Genomic DNA, 26,450 nt, shown 5'->3' with positions numbered 1-26,450 from the left:
ACATTCTATAACCCCTAATCTCATTCATTGTAAAAACTCCCAGTTGTAATCAGACTGTGCAATTCAACATGAATGGTCACTGCATTTTCGGACCATTCTTAATATCACCTGCTGGCTCTGAATGACCCAGGGAAAACACAATTACTGCATGACCCAGGAAACACTTCTTTACTGCATGACCCAGGAAACACACAATTACTTACTTAGGCAACAACATTCATCATCAACTGTCTGGGAATGCATATGATCAAAACTGTGAGAAAACCAAAGTGAATTACCTCCTGACCTTCATAGTTTTTTTAGCAGTTTCATCAGCTCTAATGTGTACATTACCTTACACCAAGTGCCTATCAGCTCTTTTCATTTTGAATCTGAAGCGGACCATCTTTAGAATACACACCAGTGACCTTGTTTCATTCCTTCTGTAATAGCAAATCTAACAAAGGAATTAATTTGACTGGCAGCCTTGGAACTTTAATTGAAATGAAGATTGGCTTAGCCAATTATCTCCAAGCTCCCAAGCTTTGTAGGTTTGCTCCATGTGTTTTATTTAGAAGAACAGCCTTTATTCAATCAGTTACAATAATGGCATATCAAATGCCTATATCACTGCTACATATATTTTCATAGACAGTGAAGGATTCATTTCCTGCTTATAGGCATCATTATTTCAAAGTATTCATCTGTGGAGGTCCAAATCATACACACATGCGTATTACATTGTGAATTCCAGTGAAGAATGAACTGCCTAATGGACTGGAAAGTTCAGGATCTGGAGAAAAGCTCTTGCCAATCAAGTGAGAACATTTTCATCACATTCCATGAGAATAAACCTAGATCAAAGTCTACATCACACCTCCAGGGTAAATATTATTGGGCAGTTTCTGCACATGCAGGCTTGAGGGCTTGCATCGGCATGATTGTTGCTGATGCAAGCCCTGGGGCCGTTCGCACGAACGGCCCCACAGGCTGCGCGGCTGGTGGAGCACACTCCGCACAGCCATGCAGTCCCCCGAACAGCGGCCTACCTTTTCCCTACCTTTTGTCGCTCTCAGGAGGGAAGGGGCATGCCCCCTGGCCAAAGCGAAGGCTGAAGCGACGGAGGCAAGGAGGCGTGTCCCCTTCCCTCCTCAGAGCGTCGAAAGGTAGGGAAAAGGTAGGCGGCTGTTCGGGAGCGTCACAGGAATATGCCGGCTTCCACCCGCTGCTGTTCGCTCAGCAACACCGGCGTATTCCAAAAAAACTTGCCCCCGAGCGAGTTTCGGAAGCGGCAGCTTCACGCCACTTCAGGGGAGCCAGGACGAACAGTGCCCCAGGGACCGTTTTTTTCTGTCCCTGGAGCGCTGTTGTTTCCCCATGCGGAAACCACCTTAGTTTTTTTACTATCCAGGACAAACTTCTATAGTTCAGCAAATGCAGTCTGTCACATTTTAATTGCATATGGTCTCCTCTCCTCCATTGTATCCTTGCAAAAAACTCTGCACAGAAGTTAGGTTGAGAAATTATGACAGGTCCAAAGTCATCTAATGAGCTTTGTGACTGATTGGGCATTGGAACCTGGATTTCCCCCATTCATTCATTCATTCATTCATTCATTCATTCATTCATTCATTCATTCATTCATTCATTCATTAAATATTTACCTGCCTTCCTGTGGCATCAGCATACGGAGGGTGACTTGCAGTTATAAAATTGAGTCAGTTTTAGCAAATGATTGATGTAAGGTAAAACAAAATTAGTGTTGTATTCTGGTTTTCTAGCAATGAAGCACAACAACCACAAAAACAGAACATAACACAAAAATTAATAAAACAACAATAATTTTTAAATACATATGTCACTTCGACTTGCAATATCTTCCAGCAATAATCAAAAACTCATCTTATAATGAGCAGTCAGCAATAGTAACAATAAAAACAGTTGAATCAACAAGTTTGCATTGAGGCAGGTTTATCTGTAGACATTAAATGCTAACAGTGTTTTATCAAACTGAATTTCTAAAAGCTGTATTGTGCAGAACTGGGCTGGGGAGTGAGTATCTGGGGGTTAGGAGATAGAACCCTAAGCTGAAGTGTTAGATGAAGGGATTTCTCGCAGAGCCATCCTAACCTGATCTATTCAGAATCGTACTGAAGTTCATTGAGTGAACAGTGTTTTTAGAACTACATTGTAAACTGACTGAAGTACATGATTCTTTTGGCCTTTCTAGACCTCAAGCCAGATACTTCCTAACTCCATTTACTGAGTCTGAGCATACAGCAAAGTTAAAACCAAACCTCCTGCTGTGAATTTTATTACTAGAACTTTGGCAATAATTTGTCTGACCTGATAAGGGGGTTGTAAAGACTGGTGAAGTTTTTAATATTTGCAAAGCACTTTGAATTCCTGAGACGAAAGGTGCTACAGACTGCAAAAGATCACTGGTTTTAGATGGTCAGTATCCTTTCTTCTCACAAAGTTTCACTCTTTAAAAATTATCCTTTGTTTTTCTGCAAGGTTCGTTATGTGAATACACCTGGGTCTGTACTATAAGATTTTCCATCTTTCACTTTTGATCTACTGTGATATGCTATGAATAATTCATCATCAGTGTCACCATTAGTAGTGCCAATCATCAACATCATCAGTTTCTTCTAATTATAACATCGTTATTATTTCACATTTTGGAAGATGGCACAAAACAGGGCTGAAATTTCTATAAACGGTTGACTGTTACCCAATCTATAGAAAAAAAAAGAGTTAATGTATACATTTTGATTCACATTTGAGAATTGTGTGGCCCACAATTTGAAACAGCAATTTAATTTAACTGGTTCAGAAACTACAGGTGCAATTCTAGACATATTTACTAGGAACAGGGACCCAACGTGCATAGATTTTATAAAGCTTGGGACGTCACCAGCTCCTGATGTTCTTGCCCTGGCAGCATGCAACTTCATGAAGGTTGAAACTGGGTTAGGCCTACACAGTTCCTTCTGGCTGTCCTTGAGTCCAGAGCTGCCAAATTTTGAGGTTTCAGGGGGTACCTGGTACTTTCCTGTCTCCAAAGGCCCCCAGCCTTCAATCAGCTGCCCCTTATTTCCCTGTTCCTATTTGTGAGCAAGCCCTTTCTCCCAAGGACACTTGTATGGAAGAAGAGCCCTTTGCTCCACAGGAAACAAGGACTGATGAATCTTTCTTCTGACTGCTCATCCTTTGCTCTTGCCATGCTAGTGGGTTCTCTGTCCAGTACTGCTATTGGGCTGCTGCCCTCCTAAGGACTGGACCTCAACTCTCCCAGCGGAAAGGAGCTCTGGACTGTAACAAAGCATCCTAAAGTTAGGAGCTCCCAAGTATCACCCTCCCAGGTAGCTCTCAGGTAGCTCTCTCTCTCTCTCTCTCTCTCTCTCTCTCTCTCTCTCTCTCTCTCCACGCCGCAGGAATTCGGCCGAGGGAGGCGGAGGGGGCCGCTCGCATGCAGGCATCGCGGACGGCTCTGGAGAGGCCGGTAGACGCAGGCTGCCCGGGCATGGAGCGCCTCTTCTTCTCATGTACCTCCTCGTGTCGCCGTCCTGCTGGCCTCTTTCAGCCTGGCCACGCCAAGCCCTCGACCTCCAGGGCCGGAGGACAGCGAGGGAGGGACAGGAGGCCAGCAGGACGGGCGACACGAGAGGTACATGGGAAAGGAAGGGAAGAAGGTAGCCCTAGCGGCGCGGTTCGCACCGAGCTGGAAGACGCTTTCCCCTCAACAACAACCCCTTTAGGGGGAGGGTGCGCAGTCAGGTCGGCGCTGCTGCTTTGCAGCAGCGCCGCCTGTGTGAACGGCGGCCTGGGGGTGGCGTTTTTACCGCCCCCAGGCCGTCGTTTTTGGCCCATGCGGAAAGGGCCTCTCTCTCTCTCATTGTATATTTCTTTCCTGCTAAGGTCCAACTCAAGAGGATGGTGTAATGATCTCACCCTTACTGCTCTGCACATTAATTTTCATTGTGAGATATAAGTTACATTTTCCGTTTGTGATTGTTGTCCTTACAAACCTACCAGAATATGCACTAAGAATATCCTGCACTAAAGAATAAATTCCTCATGTTGATTATATATACAGTCAGATATATGTGGTAGGAATAGGTGGGTAACTATGTTGTATTCCCTGGGCAGAATCCATCACCTCTCTGTAGCCCAATATCCATCTGAGTCTTCATATCATGATATTAGCTTCCAGAGTACTATTTTGTAATTAACCTGACTCCCAATTTCATGACCTGCAAAAATATGTCTTGTACAATCATTTTACAATGTGAAAAGAGAGAAAAGAGAAACATTACCGACGTTGTGATATCACGTTTTCTATTGTATTTAATTCTTAACACATTGTCATATTTTGTTAGGGTCCTGCATAAATGCATAAGTGACACATGCTAGGATGTTCAGCTTAAGCTACACTCACCTCAAGGTACACCGCCCACGGTATCACCAAAGTGGCCACAAGCAGATCTGCTACTGCGAGGCTCACCACAAGGTAGTTGGTAGTGGTTTGCAAACTACGCTCCTTCAGTACTGCCAGGCAAACCAAACTGTTGCCAAAGACAATGATCACTATCAAGATGCAGTAGAAAAGCGCATAGTAGGCATGAGAAGGTTGAAGTCCAGGTCCCGTGGTGTTATCTTGCCAATGTGGGTTGAATGATGCAGTTGAATTGAGATAGCTGCTGATTTTGTTGAAAGGTGCCATCAGGAAAGGGGAAGAACTGCAAAACAGAAAGATCTTCCAAAATCTCTCATAGAACAGCTAGAATAAAGCATATCTTACCATGAACACTGTTCAAGCAGATTGTTCTATAGGCTGTGGGGGAAAAAAACCCAAATACGTGCTGCTCGATAAGCCAGTGTTCTTACCTTCACTGGAAGGAACTCACATTTAGCCTTCTGTGTATTTTTTAAAAATTGATTTTTCAATATAACAGAAGAAAAGAAAGAATTCACCAAAAAACCCTCCAATATAAAATTAATGAAATATTAAAAGCAACAACAACAATACTCCACCAATTTCCATCTACATATCCAATACATAATAGATAAATTATCTCAATATCTACTAGTAAATATTTACACAGTAAAAACAATTTAAAAAACAAAGTGGAAAACTTCCATCATTGGCAATAGATTCCATATATATTCAAAACAAATATATTCAGTTGTTCAAATCCCTACATCCAAGATTTATAACTCAATCGTTGGTTTCAATTTTTTTTAATAATCTTACTAATCTCAGCAAAAACAGATTCTCAAAACTTTAGTATCATAGGGCAAAACCACCACATATGTATACATGTACCCAATTCCCCACAACCGTGCCAACAATTTTTATTTCCAACCTTAATTATATGATAAATCCTAATCCAGGTATACTACCATTTTTGAAGTACCTTTAATGCACGTTTTTGTACATTGTACATTCCTTGAATGGCACTTCATTTATTTAATTCTGTCTCCTCATTCATTGTAATAGTTTGAGGGGGCTTTTGTTCGTGATTCAATAATATCTTAAGTATATTTTTGTTATTAATTTCCCTTCTTCCATTTCTATACTACACTCTAGCTCTGTAATAAAGGGTCTATTCATCTGGTCTCCAATATCTCCCTCTCTTTCTCCTTTTTTTGAAAAAATGTTGAACTTTGATATGTTTGTATTGAATTACATCCTGTGGGAATGTTACTTCTAAACCATGTAAGGTCCCTTTTTTCTATGATTACATTTGCATTTCTTAAAAATACCTTTTCAAAAACAAGCTCTTTTTAGCAAAGACCATAATTTTTAAGTAAGCGAAAGTTTGTATAATATAGATTGGGAGTCAAAGGTGATATTCCTGGATACAAAACTCTTCTCCGTTTTTTCCATACCAGAACTGAATTATGAAAGGTTGATAATGAGTTGAATTTTATTTTTTTCAAAGCTTTCCATTTTATATAATATCTGATATCCTCCCATTTCCTCCAAATTAAATTCATCTATATTCAGCCATTTCTTTTCTTTCAAACATTAAAAGTAAGGAATTAAATGTCTTAATTGTTAATTACAGCAATATATTCAGAATACCCCAACCTCCTTCTTCAATAGGGTGATACCGTAAAGTTTTTGATGTTCTTGATTTCTTTGATTTAAAAATAAATCTATTTCCAGTTGCCAGTGTCCTAAAGTATTCTCTGGGGTATGCCATGGCAACACATAGAATAAATATGATAATTTAGGAATTACCGACTGCTATGTTTTGTTTACCCCATCTTTTCATATCCATTTTTAACTATTTCCACAGTGTTTTATAATTATATTGCTACATTTTATTTACATTTGTCATAATAGAAATTCCAAGATATCCAAAACTTTGATGTCCCAATGGGATTCCTAAAAGTATGAGAAGCCTCTAATTGTACTGTCGGGGGAATAAGATTATCGTATTTGTGTGTGCATAGCAATGGAGATAGCTCACTGAAAATTTTTAAAAGGGGAAACTATATATTGCTGGAATTGGCAGGGTCAGCTGAGTACAACCATGTACTTTTTGGGCTGAAAAGGCACCCAGGATCAGAGCCTACAGAGCACATGTTCTGGGGCAACTTTTAGCAAACTGTGGCATTGAGAATCCCTTCAGCTGCACACAAAATGTTGGGTGCAAGTTGAGAGTGAAACTGATCAGATAGCAAAACACTCAGGTGGGCAACAGTCTCTTTTCTCCTCTGACACCTTTGCTGTTTGGAAAGCACATCAGAAGCCATATCTTTTAAAGACATCCCCTGGATGTCTTATTTTGGGTGTGCAGAGTAAAAAGAGGTCGTCTGCTCTTTTAAAGACATCCCACAGATGTAGTGCTGCTTTGTGCTGTGAGGAATGGACCTATGTCTGTTTCCTGGTACATATTTTCAGATCCAAGCATTCTGTAGCAGTGATATTTGTCCATAGGAAATCAACAGCTTATTAGAGCAGTGGTTCTCGTAGTTCATATAACATGGTCACTGTTGAATAACATACAAAGGTGTCAGTTATTTAAACTGTGGAGAAACTGATGTATCTTGTTAACAGGAAATGCACATAGAATAAAATCTAAGGACATTATTTCATTTATGTTGATTTATATTATTTATAGTCCACACTTCTCACTGAGATTCAATGTGGATTGCACCATTTTAGTCACTGGATTTAACAGAAGACATGTAATAAGTGAAGTAATAAGACTACTATTTCAAAAAACTGAAAACAAAGCGCAAGTATTTAACATGATACGTTAACAATGCCAAAAAGTAAAATTACAGAGGTAGATGATAATGTCATTTTAGAGGGTAGCTGTGCAATACAGGAGTTAGGTTAGAGTCCAGTGTCATCTTAGAGACCAGCAAGATTTTGGGAGATTAAGCTTTCAAGAGGCAAAGCTTCAGAGGTGTACGGCCTATAGCCGCGGTGGCGAACCTTTGGCACTCCAGATGTTATGGACTACAATTCCCATCAGCCCCTACCAGCATGGCCAATTGACAATGCTGGCAAGGGCTGATAGGGATTGTAGTCCATAACATCTGGAGTGCCAAAGGTTCGCTACCACTGGCCTATAGGGACATAGGGTCACCCATGTCCCCAGGTGCACACCTTTTGATCAGATGGAGGGTGCCAGATTCAGGGCCCCCATATGACCAAAAGGGGTGCACCCCAGTTGCACGCCACCAAGTCCCGCCCCTGGCCCCTATGCAGGCCGGATTTTTACCTCCCCAGACCCTGCCGGCTTGCATGGAGGATGGGGGGTGGAGCTTGGCCTGCATGAAGGTCAGGGGCGGGGCTTGGCCTGCACAGAGGCTCAGGTGGGGCTTGGCCTGCACAGAGGTTGGGTGGGGCTTGGTGGCAGGTGGCCCTGCCTCCCTGAGACCCACCCCTGGCTTCCATGCAGGCCAGCTTTTGCTCTCCCCAGACCCTGCAGGCCTGCATGGAGGCTGGGGGCAGGGTTTGGCAGTGAACGGTCCAGCCTCCAAAGCACGCCCCCTGAGCATGGGGGGGGGGGGGTACAAAGGGGCTCCCAGAGAAGGGGTTTTCTCCGGGCACCATACCCCCAATACGCCTCTGCAAAGCTCCCTTTGTCAAACACACGTAGGAATGAAGCTCACGTCCTTATATCCCAGTCAGTCAGAGTTGTGTTGCAAAGAAATGAGTCAAACGCAAAAGTACAAAGTAAAAATGTATAGCAAAATATCACTGTTTGAGCAATGCCCTTCCACTCTCAACATCAGACACACAGGCCCAATACAAAAGAATTTATGTGTTAAGTACCATCAAATCACTTCTGAATTATGGTGACTGCATGAATTAATCAAGCCAAAATGTCTTATCATTAAGAGCCTTGCCCAGGTCCTGCAGACTAGGGACATGATTTACTTGATTGAGTCAATCCCCTCTTGTTGTGTCCTCCTCTTTTCCTACTGCCTTCACTTCCCCTAGTATTATTGTCTTTCCAGTGTCTTCTCATAATATGACCATAGTCATATTATGAACTCACTGATTAGCCTGTGTGGCAGTCCACAGGATCTGTAAAACTCTTCTCCAGCAACACTGTTCAAAGAAATCTACTTTGTTCTTGTCAGCTTTCCACATTATCCAATTTTCACAGCCATATATAGTACTGGGGAAATCTATGACATGAATTATCTTGATCTTGGTCACTAGTGATGTATCTTTACACTTACGAATCTTTTCTAGCTCTCACATGGCTACCCTTCAAAATCTTGATCTCCATATCATGTCTTGGTTGCAATTTCCCTTTTGTTTGATGATGGAGCCAATGAATAGGAAATCTAGAATAAAGTCAGACCCCTTATTTAATTTATTTCTTTATTTATTGTTTAGATTTATATATCGCCTTCCCCCAAGGGGCTCAGGACGGTTTACATCAGTTCAATATATAACATTAAAACAACTCCTGTTGTCAACCTTAATCCATTAGTCACACACGCACACATAACCTTTACTAGGCATAACAATAAAGATAAAAATAGAAATAAATGGATATTAAAAACAAGATCAAGTTCTCTACTGTTGTTCTTAAGTACATGTAGCAATCACTTGCAGAAGAAATCTCTGTATTTCTGCTTTTTTTTACTGTTTAGAAGTAGGGCAATTCCTGAATTGGCTGAGCAAATTAATGCTTTATTAAATGTAGCCTAATTAGTCATTACTTTTGTCTTCTTGATATTTAGCTGTAATCTGGTTTTGGCACATTCTGCTTTATCCTTCCCCAGCTGCCGTTTCAACTCTTCAGTATTTTCTGCCAGTAATGATGTGTTATCTGCATATCTCAAATTGTTAATGTTCTGCTGCCTGAGCTGTGGAGGCTTATCTGGGGAATTCAGGTTAGCCTGTGCACTCCCACACACGCCAGCTGGGTGACCTTGAGCTAGTCACAGCTTCTCGGAGCTCTCTCAGCCCCACCTACCTCACAGGGTGTTTGTTGTGAGGGGGGGAGATTGTAAGCCCCTTTGAGTTCCTGCAGGAGAGAAAGGGGGATATAAATGCAAAACTCTTCTTCTTCTTCTTCTTCTTCTTCTTCTTCTTCTTCTTCTTCTTCTTCTTCTTCTTCTTCCACCAATTTTCACAATATCTTCAATAAATTTAATCCAGCTTTCCTTATGATATCTTCTGCATACAGATCGAAGATACAGGGAGATAAAATACATCCTTGTCAGACATCTTCACCAATTTGAAACCATTCTGCATCTCCGTGTTCCGTCCTAATGTAACCCCTGTGTCAGAATGGGATGACCCAGAAAGGGGTGGAGTCTGAAATGAAGTAGAATGCTGCAGAACTCATGAGGTTGGAGGAAGCGAGACTACCAGGCTGGGACCTTGATTGATTTTATTAAGCCCTTAACACCTTGTTTAAGGTAACTGCAATGTTGTGGGGAACTAGTGGGAAGGGAGTTTATTTTTTTGCTATATTGTAAATGTTAGAATTTATTGTTTCAGGGTTTTTGTGTATGTAAATGGTGAGAGTTTTCTGGGAACCTTCATCATCTTGAGCCCATTCACCAAGCCTCAGAAGTCTTCAAAACCAACCACCAGCAAAGAAGAATTGGACTTGGCAATATCAGTAGACTGTAAATAAGGACTTGAAAATGCAAACTTAACAGGACTGCAAAGTGTAAATGTTAAATGTTTTAAAAGTGTTATTTGTTAAGTAAAATGTAAACTGTTTTGTTGAAATTTGGTTCTTTGCAACTCCCTTTCCAAGTACTGCCCCACAGAAACCCACAAGCTGAGGTTACAAATTGGCTTCAACCAGCGTGGGGCTTGGGAAGTGAGATTGCAAATATAAATTGCTTGCAATGGAAGTGTGCAAAAGTTGGGGTTTGATCCCCATAAAACTGTCTTGTTAAGTGTGACATAAGTTCAAAGAGGATGTTAATGAGGATATTCAACATACTGTGGAAAATTATGGTGCAATTGCTAAAATGCACAGGATAAAGGGCAGAGGGAAAGAGATGTTGCTGTGTGAATTTGAAACACATAATTCTGTTTGCAAGATAGTCAACCAATGTATAAACTGTAAATTGCAAGGGAACATGGGATGTAATCCCTATTGATGCAGAGTTTGCAACAGTTAATTGGGAAGAAGCAAAACCTGTGCACAGGGAGAAAAAAAAGGAACACTGTTTGGCAGTTACATGAATGAAGGATTCCAGTTGCAACCTCTTCCCTTTTGCAAACTCATCCTCTGGATTGCAACAGCTGCTGGAAAGAGTTTTGCAAAAGGCCAGTACATCTAAGTTTCCAGCAGTAGACCTGAAGTTGCAATTAAAAAAAAACATATTCTGGTATTTTACCTAAACCAGCAGAAAATAGAATATTCAGTTTGAGTGAGTTCATGCAAAGAGAGAATTAATTGCAGATGACAGTGTTCCTGAAAATATTAAAAGAAGGAAAATTATAGAGAGCTTGCTGCCTCCTGCATTGCCCATAGCTTTGGGAGCAGGAAAGGATGCGTCTGCAAAACAATGTTTTGCTATTTTTTGGAAATTGCATATGGCAATATTGTCTCAGTTTCTGAATTGAAAGCTAAGTTTTATAGGAGAGACATATCAGTTAACATTAATGAACCCCCCCCTACTCTAGCATATTTAAACCGGTTGCATGCTCTGGCTATGGAAATATTAGAAGAAGGGGGATTGCTGATAGAAGAGCTTAAGTTCTATGTTCAGGAACAATTCTTTAGGGGATGCTGGCATGAAGCATTGTTAACAGCCCTCAAAATAAAGGAACATAGAGTGCAGTAGTGAACTAAAAAGAAGGTCAATATGTTGCTCTCCTTCATGCAGTAGAGATCCTTAGAGAAAGAAATCTCTAGTAAACAGGGAAAAGAAAGAGAAACTGAAGCCAAGAGAGATGAGAGGGAAAAGGGAAAGCCTTCAAAATAAAATTGTGGGACTATTTGATAAAAATACAGAAAAAAGACTGAAAAGAGAATGGGTACTAACAAAGAGATAGACTGGAAATCTAAATACTTACAATCTGAGAGGAGGAGGTGGCTAAATTGAAGACTACCCTTCATCAAGCAAGGGATTGTAGCAATTCAAAGTTTCTCCTCAGTTCTCCCAGGGTCTGAGAGAAAGGAGAATGGTAGCCTCTAAAGACCCCAGTAAGATATGGTGCTTTAACTGTGGATTAAAAGAGGTCATGTTAAACATGTGAATGTGTCCAATCAGCCAAATCCAGAATTGGTTCATCAAATATTACACTAAATACAGTTGGTAACCAAGAAAAAACTTGTTTAGATGGACCATCTAAAAACAGCATAGCAAGTCAGTGGGCATCTGGAAAGCTGGCAGACTATAGGTATGGGTGGAAAGAAACTATTGCAAGGTTTGATAGGACCTGGTATTCTATGACTGCATGATATTTGGATGGAGTGAAATGCTGCTGTTTTAATAGATACAGGTTCACAAGTGACATGCATCAGAGACCTTTATAAAGCCCACTTATCTCATCGTGAACTGCAGCCTATTAGGATTTATTGATATAGAAGGAGCAGGAGGTCAGACAGTGCCCTATTTGGGATTTATATTTCTAGAATTGCATTCCAATTAATACTGAAGGCATAGAAGAGAAATGAAATTTTAGCTCTAGTTTGCCCAGACCAACGCATGAATCAACAAGTTTCAGCCATCATTGGTACTCAATGTATTAAGATGTGACTATGCCAATATTGATTCAGATGGGATCAGTTTTGCAACTACCAAAAGACTTGCCATATATCAAGTTGGTTAGCTTGCAGCTATTATTTAGAGACACAAAGGAAGAAGGGTGAAGTGGGAAGAGGAAGTGAAGTATGGCTGTAGGTGAAGGCCTGGGTGACATGTCCCAGCAGGAAGTGCATGACAGTGACAGGTGTGTTGCAAACTTCACCACAGAAAACAGGGAACAACAGTCCTTTAGAAGACCCAGAAGTGGCAGCTGGACCAGGAGGCTATCCATCTTTCCACAAATAGTAAAACCTATGGTATCAAATATGAGAATAGGGTCTGTGTCAAGAATTTGACAAAAGGATATTGTATTGAAGCCTCATACAGTAGCGTTGCTAAAGCTTCGAAGTAGAATGGACAAGAGCTTCCAGCCCTGTCAGGTTTGGACCTCACAAATATAAATGGAAATGAATTCCCAGTTTAAATCTTGAAGCTTCAGCATTAAGTCAGCCAGAACAGTAGAAAGAATTTCAATAACGATAGCATCATGAAACACCAAGGGTCTTTGCAATGCATGATTTAGACCTTTGGAGAGTTTCTGTGTGTTGCCTACAAAATTTATTTAAAAGTGATGTGCCCTTTTAGAGAGAGTATAGAACTAGCGAAGTTTTGCCTTCAGATTTTGAAGACTCACGGCAACATTTGAGTGGAGTTGGCTACACTAGGTAATTGAAGAACCAACAGTCCATATGCACTCAATAGTATTGGTAAGGAAGAAAATGGGGCCTTAGGATGCAGTAGTGGACTATAGGAAACTAAACACTTTAACAGAAAAGGATGCTTACCCTCTGCCAAGAATAGAAGAAATTTTGCTTTACTTATGATCACAGTGGTTCTCTGTCTTAGATTTTAAAAGGGATATTATCAGGTGCCAATGGACCAAAGAGATTTCCAAAAGACAGCATTTACCACCCCATTTGGTAATTGGTGTTCAAGATGATGCCCCCAAGGGTTAACAAATGCCCTTCAACCTTCAACGTAATGATGGAAAATGTGATGCAAGGCTTAAACCTTACTGAAACTATTGCCTTTTGATGATTTGATCATATTCTCTGCAACTAAAGAAGAGCACTAAGAACGCCTCTCAAGGTTTTGCAAAGACTCTCAGACATATGGATTAAAGTTGGCCCTTCTAAATGTAAACTATTTCAATCATCAGTGAAATATTTAGGTCACATCATATCAGCTTCCTGGACAGAGCCAGACATGAAAAGACAGATGCCATTACCACTGGTCGGCGCTCTGCAAACCTCAGTGAACTTCAAAGATTTCTTGGGTTTGATATTATAGGAGGTTTGTGTCAGATATTCAGCCGCCATAAGCCATTAAATTCATTAGCAGGCAGGGTTCTAGAGGAAGTAAAATAAAGGAACCAGTCTCTCAAAGACAAATGGGATGTAGTCAAGAGGCCTCTGGAGACCTTTAAAAAGTTAAAGCCATTCAGCACCAGTATTGGGATTTGCAGACTGAAGTTGCCATATATATTGCATAATGGATGCTAGTCTCACAGGATTAGGTGCAGCCCTATACCAAGTGCAAAATAACTGTCTCCGTGTCAACGACATGCCAGTAGAGGTTTAAGCCGAAAGAACGCAATTATCCAGTGCACAAATTGAGTTTTTGGCATTAAAATGGGCAGTTTGTGACAAGTTCCATGATTTTTTTGTACATGGATCAGAGTTCAAGGTACGACTGATAACAACCCACTGACTTATGTTCTAACCTCTGCCAAATTAGATGCTGCAGGGCAGAGTGTGGGTGTCAGCATTATCTTTATATAATTTTGAAATAGCTCCGATGATCTGAAAGCTAATATAGATGCTGACTCACTTTCTAGGAGACATGAAGAGCCTACCGAGGATGAGGAAGCCGAGATAAACAACTAGAAAGAATTCTAAAATGCTCCTAAAGATTCAACATGATCCTAATGCACTAAAGTCATGGGATGCTAAGTCTGTAAGGCAGTTATCCAAGTTCATAGTAGTACTACCAAACATCCAGTAGTGCCAAGATGTAATGAAGTGGACCACAGTTATATTGAGACCTTACTCACTCTTGAGGACAGTATTCCAGAAGAATTTGCAAATGAAGGATGTCATATTAAATCCTTCTGATCAAAATGACGAAGTTTCCTGACTGGAAGAAGTTGCAAAGAAGGAAAATATATAGCTAGAATAATACACTTTTTGGAGAGAAGGCATAAAACCCACCTGGGATGAAAGAAAAGAGGAGTATGAAACTAGACTGTACTTGGAGAGAGAGTGGCCTAACCCTTTTTTCTCTGTCAAATGAGTTCTATATCGGAAGGTTCAAACTTAAAAGAGAAGATGTAGAGCAACTTAGATCCTTACACTCATCGGAAGAGAGCTCTGGAAGGCATTCATGATGAAATGGGTCATTTTGGAATTGAAAGAACTTTGGAATTGGCTAGGATAGATTCTTTCTGGCCTGAAATGGCAAGCTATAGAACAGAAGTGCTGCAATTGTGAACGCCGCATGAAGAGAAAAGCTAGAGTAGAAAGAGCAGCTGAATTAGTTAACATAAAAAAACATATGCTCCTTTTAGAGTTAGTTAGTCTGTATAGATTTTTAATCCTTGAACCTGATGTAATGGCACTAAAATATTTTAGTAGTTACTGATCATTTTTACCAAATATGCACAAGCATACCCCACTCTCGAGATCAGACTGCAAGAACAGTAGCTACAACTTCTGGGGAAAATTTTATATGCCATTATGGATTTCCTAGAAGATTCCACAGTGATCAAGGAGCAGCTTCTTGAGTCGAACTGGTTACAGAACTGAGTAAAATTGTAGAACTAAGTCCCATACAACACCATATCACTCAAGAGGAAACCCTGTTGAGAGGTTCAATCGTACTTTAGACATGTTGGGCACATTAGAGGTAAATAAGAAATCTAATTGAGAGTACATAAAACCATTAGTTCATGCTTATAATTGTACCAAAAATGATACTACTGGAGAATCTCTCCTTATTTTTTTTTTTAATGTTTGGAAGACAACCATTACTACCAATTGATTTGTGTTTTCGATAAAGCTCTATTGAGCAAACAGAAGTAACTCATCAAGAATATGTAAGAGACTTAAAACGCAGGCTTCGTTATGCATATGATCTGCCACCAGGAAAGTGGCAAAAGCATCAGCAAGCCAACAAAACGAAGATGGGATAGGAAAGTCATCAAATCAACTATTTCAACAGGAGACAGAGTGCTAGTTCAGAACTTAAGCCCCCGTGGAATGCAGAAATTAGCTGACCGATGGGAACCTGTTGTGCATAGTAGCTCGGGAGCAACCTGATGAACCCTTCCTGTTTACAGAGTCCAATCAGAAGATGGTAAAGGTTGTTCGAACTCTGCACCGGGATATGTTGAGACCATGTGGTTTTATTTCCTCCTCTGAGGATATGAGTGATTTGGACAGTCCAGGAGAGTCCTATTAGTGGTAGGACGAGACAAAGTTAGCTGATGTGAACTCAGTAGGAGAAGATTGTGCATCCACACTAACTCTCTTTCAGACTCCCCAATCCCATGGCAAGGGAATTCACACCAAGCCCTTCCAATGAGGTTACTGCAGTCGGAAACTCTTGTAAGAAAATATTGCTGAAAGACAAGGTTGTGCTGTCAGATTTACCAAATGTGGTCCTTGACCAGCACAGGGATCTCTGGGAATGAGTAACCTACCCCTAGGACCAAGAAAGAGTTGTGAAACCCAGCCTACTAAGTTAGCTGATTATGTTCTGAATTTTCAATGAGGTTAATTGGAGTCAACACTCCTACTGTAATATGTCATTGTTCAATCATTTCAAGAGTTAATTGTAAATACTGTCAGACGCATAGAATTTTAGTAGAGAATGTAACCCCTGTGTCAGGAATGGGATGACCTAGAAAGGGGTGGAGTCTGAAATGAAGCAGAATGCTGCAGAACATGAGGTTGGAGGAAGCAGACTACCACAGGCTGGGACCTTGATTGATTTTATTAAGCCCTAACCTTGTTGGCTGTAACTGCAATGTTGTGGGAACTAGTGGGAAGGGAGCTTATTTTTGCTATATTGTAAATGTTAGAATTTATTGTTTCAGGTTTTTGTGTATGTAAATGGTGAGTTTTCTGGGAACCTTCATCGAAGCCCATTCACCAAGCTTCCCTCAGAAGTCTTCAAAACCAACCACCAGCAAAGAAGAATTGGACTTGGCAATATCAGTAGACTGTAAATAAGGACTTGAAAATGCAAACTTAACAGGACTGCAAAGTATAAATGTTAAATGTTTTAAAAGTGTTATTTGTTAAGTAAAGTAAACTGTTTTGTTTAAATTTGGTTCTTTGCAACTCCTTCCAAGTACTGCCCCACAGAACCCACAAGCTGAGGTTACACTAACACTAGCCCCTTGCCCAGAGTACAAGTTGCACCTCAAAACAGGTGGCACACCAAAAAGCGCACCCGGACTCACCCGGGGCGCCGTTGCAGCAGGGGAGGATCGAGCGGCTGCTCTCCTTCCCCTTATGCCTCGGAGGGAATCATCATGTGGCAAGGGAGCTGGGCAGGCTATATAAGCCAGTGCCTAGCTTGGCTCGGCCTCTTCACGAGGCTGCGAGCAAGCAGACCCACCCTCCCTCCCTAAGAGATGTGGCAGTATTATGTATGTTATTTAATGTTATGCTTTTGTTGCAGTCTGGGCGGTTTTTGGGGGCATAGGGGCACATCCTAATCGGGTAGGCAGGCTTGCATGCCAGACCTTCCCGCGGCGGGGGCCTCAATAAGAGGTCTAGGGATAGTGGAGGGCTTGAGGGTGCAGGCCTTGGTCCTGTCTTGAGCTTGCTACTCCTGGCAAGAGGGGGTGTCACAAGTGGGTAGGCGCCCAAGTAGCATCTAGAAACCTCCTGTCCCAATCCCCATGGGGGACGGTGCCGGGTTCAGTGGTTTGCTGCCCGAAGGGCCAGGAGGTGTCAGCTTGAGGCTGACTGAGGCCAGGTTCAGCAGTACACTGCCTGGTGGCCAGGATGTGTCCTGTTTATGCTCGCCCAGCTTCCTACAGTTATTGTTATTAATAAACCGGACTGCGGCCATTTCTATTCCAACAAATAAGAATTATCTTGTCATTACTGCACGCAATTTCTTTTAAAACCAACACAACAGGATAAATGGGCCTAAATCTCACATCAAACTCCACAAAGTTAAAAAACCCAGAAGGAGAACATTTACATTTTCTAGGATGTTCCATTGCTGACCTAAGAGTAGAAATCCACAAACTAGATGCTTGAAAGGGATATTACAACATGTGATTTCTGAATTTGAGTTCATTCAGAGCCCCCCAGAGCTGAAAAGAGACATAGGATTCTTATCTCACTACAGATGCTGATTTTCTGCCCTTAATCATTCTCCCCTGTTCTAATCAAGCTGATTACATTTTGCATCATACTTTTGCATCCTAACTCCATTTTTGGCAACACCTCTCCCATCTTCTAACTGGCATGTAAGAACTCAGGAATCTCCGTTCCTACCTGTATCTAATGAACAGAGCCTTGACTCTTGAAAGCTTATGCCCTGAAATCTTCGTTGATCTGTAAGTGGCTAATGGACTAATTATCTAGATAATCTAGATATTATCTAGATAATAATACAGTGAGTGGAAGAAAATACACATGGCAAACAGATAAGATGTATAATACAAGTAGTGCAGCGAACAGGGCCATACTTTATTGAATCAACTTCTTGTACCATTGCATCATAACATGGTCTTATTGCTTTTATTAAAAATGGTGTCATTACATTTCTATAGCAAAACCATCATGCTTATAAATAGTAAATATTAAACATTCCCTTCTCACTAGGCATGTTGTGTAACAGACTTCCCTCTGTGATACACCTCTGAAGATGCCAGCCACAGATGCAGGCGAAACGTTAGGAACAAGATCTACCAGACCATGGCCACACAGCCCCTGAAAACCCACCACAACCAGTAAATATGGAGTTCAGTCTATTCTTCAGATTTTTAACAGTCTACTCTAGGCAAGATACCATAGTAACAAACTCTGTACTGACCCAAACTAGTGGGCAGATGGACAATCTGCTGCTTTCTCATGAGAGAATTTGAGCTGAAGCTCAGATGAATATCTAATACAACTTGATTATTAGCATTCATAAGAAGAAGGCATAATTTTTGCACCACTGAACTCTTCAGATTCAATCGGAGATACACTGTAGAGTGCTTGAAATCTCTAACTCCAAATCAATTCCTGGTCATTCTCTAAAGCTTTGAATACTTTCAGTGATGTGTAAAACCACTCATGAAAAATCTATGTAATAATTTTCCCTGAGAACCTTTTTTTTTTCACTTGTGTACCCCTTGGCAAACCATTTTTTCTAAAACTGTACCCCATATTAGGAAACTCATTATGCAATTTTTAGCATACCCCCAAACACTGTGGTGAGTACCTCTGCGGCTATGCATAACCCAGGTTGCGAACCATTACTCTAGAAGTATGGATGAGAATTCTGTAGAACTGTCAGTGAGAACTGGTTCTTTTCAGAGTCCACTGGTTTTTCTGTCAGATTAATCTAGCTCAAAGACTATGGCAAATGCTAATTAATAGAGCATGGCAAATGCTAATTAAAATTGCACTATGTTGTCTAAAAACACAGATTGGACTTTTTCTGCTTGGCCTGCCTGTATCCTTATAGATAATAGGGATGGGTAGTTGCTTAGTGGCATGCAGAAAGTCAGTCATTAGCACTTCCTGCTAAAAGCCTCAGGTAGCAAGGGATAGGAAAGAGCCTCTACAGCTACAGCTTGCCATGTAGACAATACTGACCTTGATAGACCTATAGTCTGACAACAAAAAGTTGAACTGTATTTACTGTATGTGTTTATCCAGAAGAACCCCATTCATGCTTGGGAGCATTCATTGATGTACTTCATCGCACATGCTTGTCTCACAGTCTGCACAGATTAGCATGTCTTCAACTGAGCTCTTTTCATTCCTTCACAAAACTCTGCCTTCACCAAGAAATGGCCAGTCCTACCTATTTGGGTCACAGCATATGAAGAGGCTTCTAGGCTGTAGCACATATTAAATGGTAGATACCAGGGCCTCAAGGTCTTTTGAGCTGCTGTACTTTTTTTGCAGACTTATGACAGGTCTAACATGACTTTATGCCGTTCAAAATGGAAGCAAGACCACTCCACAGTTTTGTTTTGGGTTCACTTTAACCAGCATTCTGAATTTGATGCTGAATTCTGAGCATTTATGAAATTTAGTAGCAACCTTGGTGTTTTCAACATGGGGGCAGGGTTGTGTATTTTCAGTGATGAGGTATGACAAGTTAATTTCCCTGCCCCAGTCCATTCTCCCTTCTACATGCCACCAGGGCTTTTCAGATTTTTTAAAGAAATGTAATTGGATATAATTATAACGATCTAACAATCTGTGTATCAGATTATCTGAATTCCCATCCATCATTCTTTTTTAAAACATAAGTTTCTATTCCCTTTTGTTGCAAACAAATGCCTTTCCCTAATATCTCAGCATCAAAACAGGCTACAGGCATAATTTAAAAAAAGAAAAGAAAAGAAAGAAAGCTGGAACTGGAATTCAGACAGCCTAATGTACATTATAAAAATAAACAATATCAATTGCTAATTAAAAAAATTAAAACCTGGTGGTGGTGGGAAAAAATGGCCACTTTGGGTACAGGGACAAGTAAAATGGCTGCTGTGTGGGTGAGATTGGGAGATTCCAAACTTGCTCACCCAGACAGCAAGAATCCAGGCTTTGCAGTGATCTTTCTTGAAAGCTTTACAGGAAAGTCAGTTTGGAAAACATCAGAGAAAAACTATTAAAACCCTGAGACGTCCATGAATGTACCAGAATGCTAAACACACTTTCTAATAGCATTAGGGCTTCCAATGGTCTTCTAGAGGTTTTTTGGCCAGCCAATAGCTTGCTGGCAGCCCTAGCTGCTCTGAGTGGTGATGGGTGTCTGGCCTGCGCCATCCTTGGCCTGGCAGTTCACACGTCCACAGCCCTCTGCAGCTGGCCCATGCATTTCCATCGCCCAAGGCCCTGGGGCCTCTTTCTCATTGTTCGCGAGTAACTAGCAATAGTGCCTATTGGTTCCCTTTATCTGTCTTTCCTGAGGGACTAACCTGCATGTCCCAAAAACAGTGTTTCTTTCTCACTGTCTTTTCAAATGCTGACATTATGGGAATGCAAGGATGGGGGGAATTCTGGGATGAGTCAAACTGTAACCTTTGAGTATATACTGGGGGCCAGAGAGCCAAAAGCTAGTTTCGGCTATCTGGCCAATGGGCTTACACAGTTCAGAATAAAACTTTTGAACCTACCTTGAGTCTTATTACTGAGTGGAGGACCAGACCCTTACAATGGGAAATATTTTTTTTAAAAAAATTATCATCTACATCACTATGTCATTTCCAAGGAAAACCCAGCTATGACGTGGGTGTCCAGGAATTGCAGGATACCCTATGGCAGAATTACAGAGTTTCTGCCAATTCCTAGCTACACTATGTCATGTGCAGGTTTTTTCCTACAGGTGATGTATCAATGTAGTTAGTCAACATCATGCCTCCCATATCCTCACCCCCAAACCTTCCTGGTTGTCAGGCACATTGCAGTAACCATAAACAACACTGAACTTGGAGCAACATACCCACGTGTAAATAGCCATTAGTCTGCAACAATAATTTTAACTGCTTTATATTCTTGGATTTCTCTCTTGCACTAACAGTATAGCCATGAGAACATACAACATACATAAAGAACAAGATCTAAAATGAAGCAGATGCTTGGCATACATGTATCCTGAACTTCCACTTCCTCATCACTGGGTTAACATCCCTTTTGTTGGAAATTGGTCTAATTCTGGGCAACTGCAACACACAAGCAAACAAATGAATATCCTTCTTATAATCTGTCCATAAAGGAATTAGTGTCCCCATTATTAAGGCTACTATGGAGATTATAATTTGGCTCTTCCTGGGAAGTTTCAAAATATAAGCCCAGGAATGAGGTCCTTATGTGCCCATAAAGGGATCAATGTATTTTTTTAAGTTATTAAGGCATCTATGGTCATTCTGATTGGAGTCTTGCTACATAAATTCAAGTCAGACCCCAAAGAATAAGTCTTCTTCTTATCATGTAGCCTTCCAGGATACGAATGAAACACACAAACTGCAAACTGTGCAAGAGGTTTAACCTGCTGGTGCTTGTCCTTTTCCTGTTCTTGGGATAATTAGAGACATTAAAATACCTTCCCTTTTAAGGATGGGATATATTTCAAATAGAATCCCTTCACTGAGGCTCTTTGCCAAATATGTCACACAAACATACCTTCCACATCTAAAGACAGAAAACAAGGGAGTCGTGAGTCTGGATATAAAACACACCACACATCTAGTGGTTAGTTCCTTTTTGGTGGGAAGGAAGAAGTGATAGAAATCTTTTGCACATTGTGTCCCCTGGGCTGAAAACTTGAAGCATGAGTGTCAAGCTGCCGAGACTTCTCTTTCCTGGGCAGGACTTGCAGGGGCACCGCTGTAGAGATGAACTCACACATTCCTGATAGCTGAAAATCGTAGAGCCTGCAAATATCCTGATTAACTGGATACCAGCACCTTCTTTGGTCATGTAACAGAGGGATGGCAACTTAGAGCACATTAATGCTAGTGGCCATGAAGAGAAGTCCCTGCTAGCCTTCTTACAAGATAAAACTCAGAGTAAATGTTTGTATTGATTGGTGGGGTGTTCCTTCCAGGATTACTTCTATAAATAATAGCATTCAACAAATGCCAGATTGCTCAGTGTTTCAAATAACATACAGAAATACAGCTGAATGCGTTGTCCTTCACCGACGTGGTTTACAGCATACTGCTTACTCGTATTATCTACAGTGAATTTCTCAATGCAGTGTGGGTCGTTTTATTTATTTATTTTGTATGATACATTCTAACCTGTGGTGATGACTTTGATATTAAGGACCCCAGCTCACTGTAATAAACTGGCAGGCATGACCTTCCGAGTCTTTATAGTTCTGAAGTTCTAAGGACAGGCATGCGTATACATCACTTAGTATCTTGCCAGGTGACAACTCACTCTTGAATGTGTGAACCAACCCCAATGAAAAATGTCACATTGGAGAAGATACAGAAATTCAGGTTGTGATATTTGGATTGTAATGGCTATTCCACAAATGTTAGTTATTGCTCGACATTGCAAATATTTATACTCTTTACAATATACTTAAATTAAAAACTGGAGGATGAAGCAGCATGACCTCAGCCTAATATTCAGTGACGGGTCTTTGGGGATGTTGGGTTTCACCTGTTCTGTCACTGAAATGGCTGTTAGATGTAGCACAATGAAACAACCCACAGAAGTTAAATTCTTAGTGCAATGACTTTAGTTTGCTTGCCTTTCTACCTGAAGTGTGTCCCTGCATCCAACTTTCCAGTTATCCTCAATGTTTGCAAGTCTCAACATTTCTGTATTATGATATTCTATTCATTGAATTGCTGTACGCCTAGTGTGCTTCACAGTAATTGCACTTGGCATTATGAACAACTACTGACAATGGATGCAATCACTGTCCCAGCTAACAGTGCCTAAATCAGGCTACAGAAGTAGGCCAAGAGGAACTAAAATGATTCCAAATGTGCTTTTTGTTGGATCATTGTACTCTTAAGTCACGGAGCTTTTGAGATGCTAATAACAATTCTTCAACTAAAGTGTGCAATTTAAAAGCTCACTACTCTACAATGCTATTGGTCCCAAAAAAGGCTATTAACAGAATCATTTGGGGCTACTGATCCTTCTATCTCTTTGTTTTATCTTCTCTATTCTCTTTCCCACCAACATTCACCCATCACATCATTCTCAGTGTTTCACCAATTTCTCCCTTTTTTACAACTCCAGCTTGCCTGTATATCTTCAAATTACCTATCTATCTTTCTACTTTCTTTTCCCCACTTCAAAGATAAGAGTTTCATCCTTATGTCAAGGGCAAAAAATAGAAATGGAAATATTAGCACAATTAAAAAGAAATATATGAGCACCAAAATCTATATGCTGCTTGAAAGGCAGGTATGGATACACACAGAGATGTCCATTTTGTTCTAACGGTGCCTAGTGACCATAATATCTCATGAGTGCATTTCTGAGATACAAGATTCCTTCAAATGCCTTTAAATAAGCCAAGGCACAACTCTCTTATTTCAAACAGATTTTCTTCATTGGGACAAGGGGTAATCTTTCTGCTTAGATGGTTGTCCTTTTAATATAGAAAGTAGTTGCAAACAGAACAGCCTTTTACAGTACATTAGGATTGCAGTGAAATTAAGAATTCACAGAAAAATGCCTCAACGTTACCTGAGATACTCTGACAGCTCTAGGAAGTGAAAAGAATCAATTTATGTTACCCTTTCTATTTCAGAAAGTAGAAGTCATTTAAAAGACCTGTTTTCCCTAGATTAGGAAAGGATAAATATCAAGGAAGACATGACCCTTGGTTTACTGCCGCCCTCCCCTCCAGATGACAAGGGTTGGGTAGCTTGTGATCTTCATGTGTTGTGTTAAACCCATAATTTGTTTTCTTACAGGCTATTTTTATAGGATTTGCAGAGATCATAAATTAAAAGCAGACAATCTCAGGCAGAACTAAAATGCAAAAAAGGAAATCAGTGACTTACCTTTGTCAGTCTTATTCAGAACATATTAAATGCAGGTAGTCCTGAAGCTATATACCCTGAGGAACCCAAACTTTATCCTTTCCAAGACATACCAACTCTGTGAGAAGCAGAACAACAAATCACCTGCATTTGCCTTCAAGGTGAAGACGGTGGCTCATACTTTTGAAGCTCTCCTTCACAACATGATATGTTGCTTGGATCTGATTTTTTATCCAGAGGTTTCTCAAATGGCTTGGTGAGGCACTTTATAAGCTACAGCTGACCAGCTGCCTGGTGCCTCTGTCCTTGGTGCTGATCAAATAAGCCGCTGTTCTTCTGTCTCTTTTTTCCCTCCTCGTATTCTAGTTCTACATCATCACCTCTCTGTCTGTTTCTCTGCCTTTCCTAACTTTACCAGCCTCTCTCACATACTGCTGGTGTTCCCTGCTAGTCTATGTATCTCAGATATTTTGATAGCTGAACAGCTATTTTCTTTTGTCTTATTCCCCTTATCGATGTGTTGACAGTTTTAAAATCCATTAGCTAGAATGCAATGCAGAATACACAATCAAACCTTAAGTTTACCTGGGAGGGAAAAAAACAGCTACAGCAAAGAACAAAAAATGAGGTTTCACAGACTTCTTGGGACCACAGCCTTGCTAGCAATCTCAGGCTTGAATCTAGTGATGGGTCTAAAGTCTAATCAGTGCTGAATAAGTCCTTCATTCTTTCATGGAGGACTCAGTTTATTTCCCATGGTACTTTAAAAGTAAGTGAGCTTACTTACCATCAGTCCCATCCAAATGACCAGGTGCCCAGGCACAGCACTGCAGCTGTCCTGCCCCACTGTTTTCAAAGGGGTTTCTGATAGTGTGGGAAGCCAAGAAGGCAAACAAAACACCCTGCTGCTGAAAAGCCCTCCGTAGGGCTCCCGTGGACTTGCACCACCAAGAAGATGGCATAAGTCTTGGAGCTGGGTACTGGTGTTTTCAGCACCAAAGCATGGGTGGGAGCCAACTAATGTTGGCTATGTTCCCCTGGCCACAGCTCTAGAATGCCCCAGTGATGCCGGCATAGACAATGGAGGCACTGGAGTTTTGGTGGGTCACAGTGGCCACCAGCTAGCAGATCCACTTCTCTGCCAGGGCAAGTGCCCCGGGGAGGCAAATCCACCAGTGTAGGCCTGCACTGCCTCCAGTGGCAGATTCAGACACCCCCCCCCCCAATTTGGATAGAGCCACAAAGCCTAACAAATACCCATACTGGAAATTTAACATGTAGAGCAGCGATTCCCAACCAGGATTCCATGGTACCCTGGGGTGCTGTGAGCATGTCCCAGGGGTACCCTGGCAATGCTGCCGGCCCCCCTCACTTTTGTGGTGTCTCCCACCAGCACCAGCAAGGATATGGAGCTGGTCCAGGGGGCAGGGTCTGCCGCAAGGTCAGCAGCCACTTCCCCCCACCCCCCTGTGCTTCCCTTCACCCTAGGAGGAGAAGGTAGGGGGGTGGCAAGCAGGGGAACTGGGAGGGAAAGGTGGGGGAGGATGGTAGGGGTACCGTGAGATATGAAGAGTGAGGTCAAGGGTACCATGTCATCAAAAAGGTTGGAGAACACTGATGTAGAGTAATCGATAAAATATTTTTATGATAGAAACATTGAGCAAACGTATTAGCAAACATATACATTTTACACATCTGAAGTTCAGATCACAATGACACACTATTGTCAAAAATCTAACTTCACACTGTTAGTTTAAAGTCTTTGGCTTTCAACTTTTCAGCAACTACAATTTCTTTCCCAGTATCATGTTGAATGCTAATTGTACATAAGACTTGGTCTCTTATGCAAATACATTTCAGTAGATCTCTGATCTTTTTGCACAATAAAAATGCAAGACAACCACATGTTAGATTTTCACAATATTCATACAATATTAATCCATAGTACCAATAACATGATATTTCATCCTTGCATTATGAAGAAATAGCTTTGCTGAGGGTGAGACCTGGAAGGAGAAACTGATATTGTTGTTCACTCTTATTTTTAAAAATCTGGTTGGATGTATTCTTCATCATTAAGAAGAGGGAGGCATACAGTTCCTTCCCAAAATGCAATAAGGAAGCCTGTTCCTCAAAAAAAACAAAAGCTAATGTATTCCCATATAAAACTATATTCTACGTAGTAAACTAGCACATTATTGAGAGATGTATATAGTGCAATCCTACACAGAGTTACACTCATCTATGCCCATTGACTTCAATAGACTGAGAAGGACATAAGTCTTCTTATTTCCCAATCCGTGTGTGTGTATATATGTGAAGCAACACCTGGAGGTGGCGCAGGCCTGTGCTGGCAGATTTGCCCTGTCCAGGACACATACCCTGGTGGAGGGGCAAATATGCTGTCAGGCAGCTGCTGTGGCCACCCCAGGATGCTTGGATGTAAAATCCAGTGTCATGCTAGCACTTCTATGTTGCTGTCAGCCCGGTCAGTGCAGAGGCAGGC

General features: G+C 41.1%; 1 protein-coding gene across 1 annotated transcript in view; it reads right to left on the bottom strand.

Moving 5' to 3' along the window:
• The window catches only part of DRD3 (dopamine receptor D3), a 39,242-nt gene extending 14,932 nt beyond the window's left edge, over positions 1-24,310 (bottom strand). Inside the window, exons 1-2 of the mRNA XM_048492309.1 lie at positions 24,089-24,310; positions 4,424-4,724 (exon numbers count right to left, since the gene is read on the bottom strand). Coding sequence (XP_048348266.1) covers positions 4,424-4,724; positions 24,089-24,123 — 336 coding nt within the window. The 5' untranslated portion in view covers positions 24,124-24,310. The remainder of the gene's footprint in view (positions 1-4,423; positions 4,725-24,088) is intronic.
• Positions 24,311-26,450: the final 2,140 nt, after the last annotated feature.

Source organism: Sphaerodactylus townsendi, linkage group LG04 (genome assembly GCF_021028975.2).
Source record: "Sphaerodactylus townsendi isolate TG3544 linkage group LG04, MPM_Stown_v2.3, whole genome shotgun sequence".
Taxonomy (NCBI): domain Eukaryota; kingdom Metazoa; phylum Chordata; class Lepidosauria; order Squamata; family Sphaerodactylidae; genus Sphaerodactylus; species Sphaerodactylus townsendi.
Note: the sequence above shows the minus strand (reverse complement) of the source record. Positions and strands in the feature narration are given on the sequence as shown.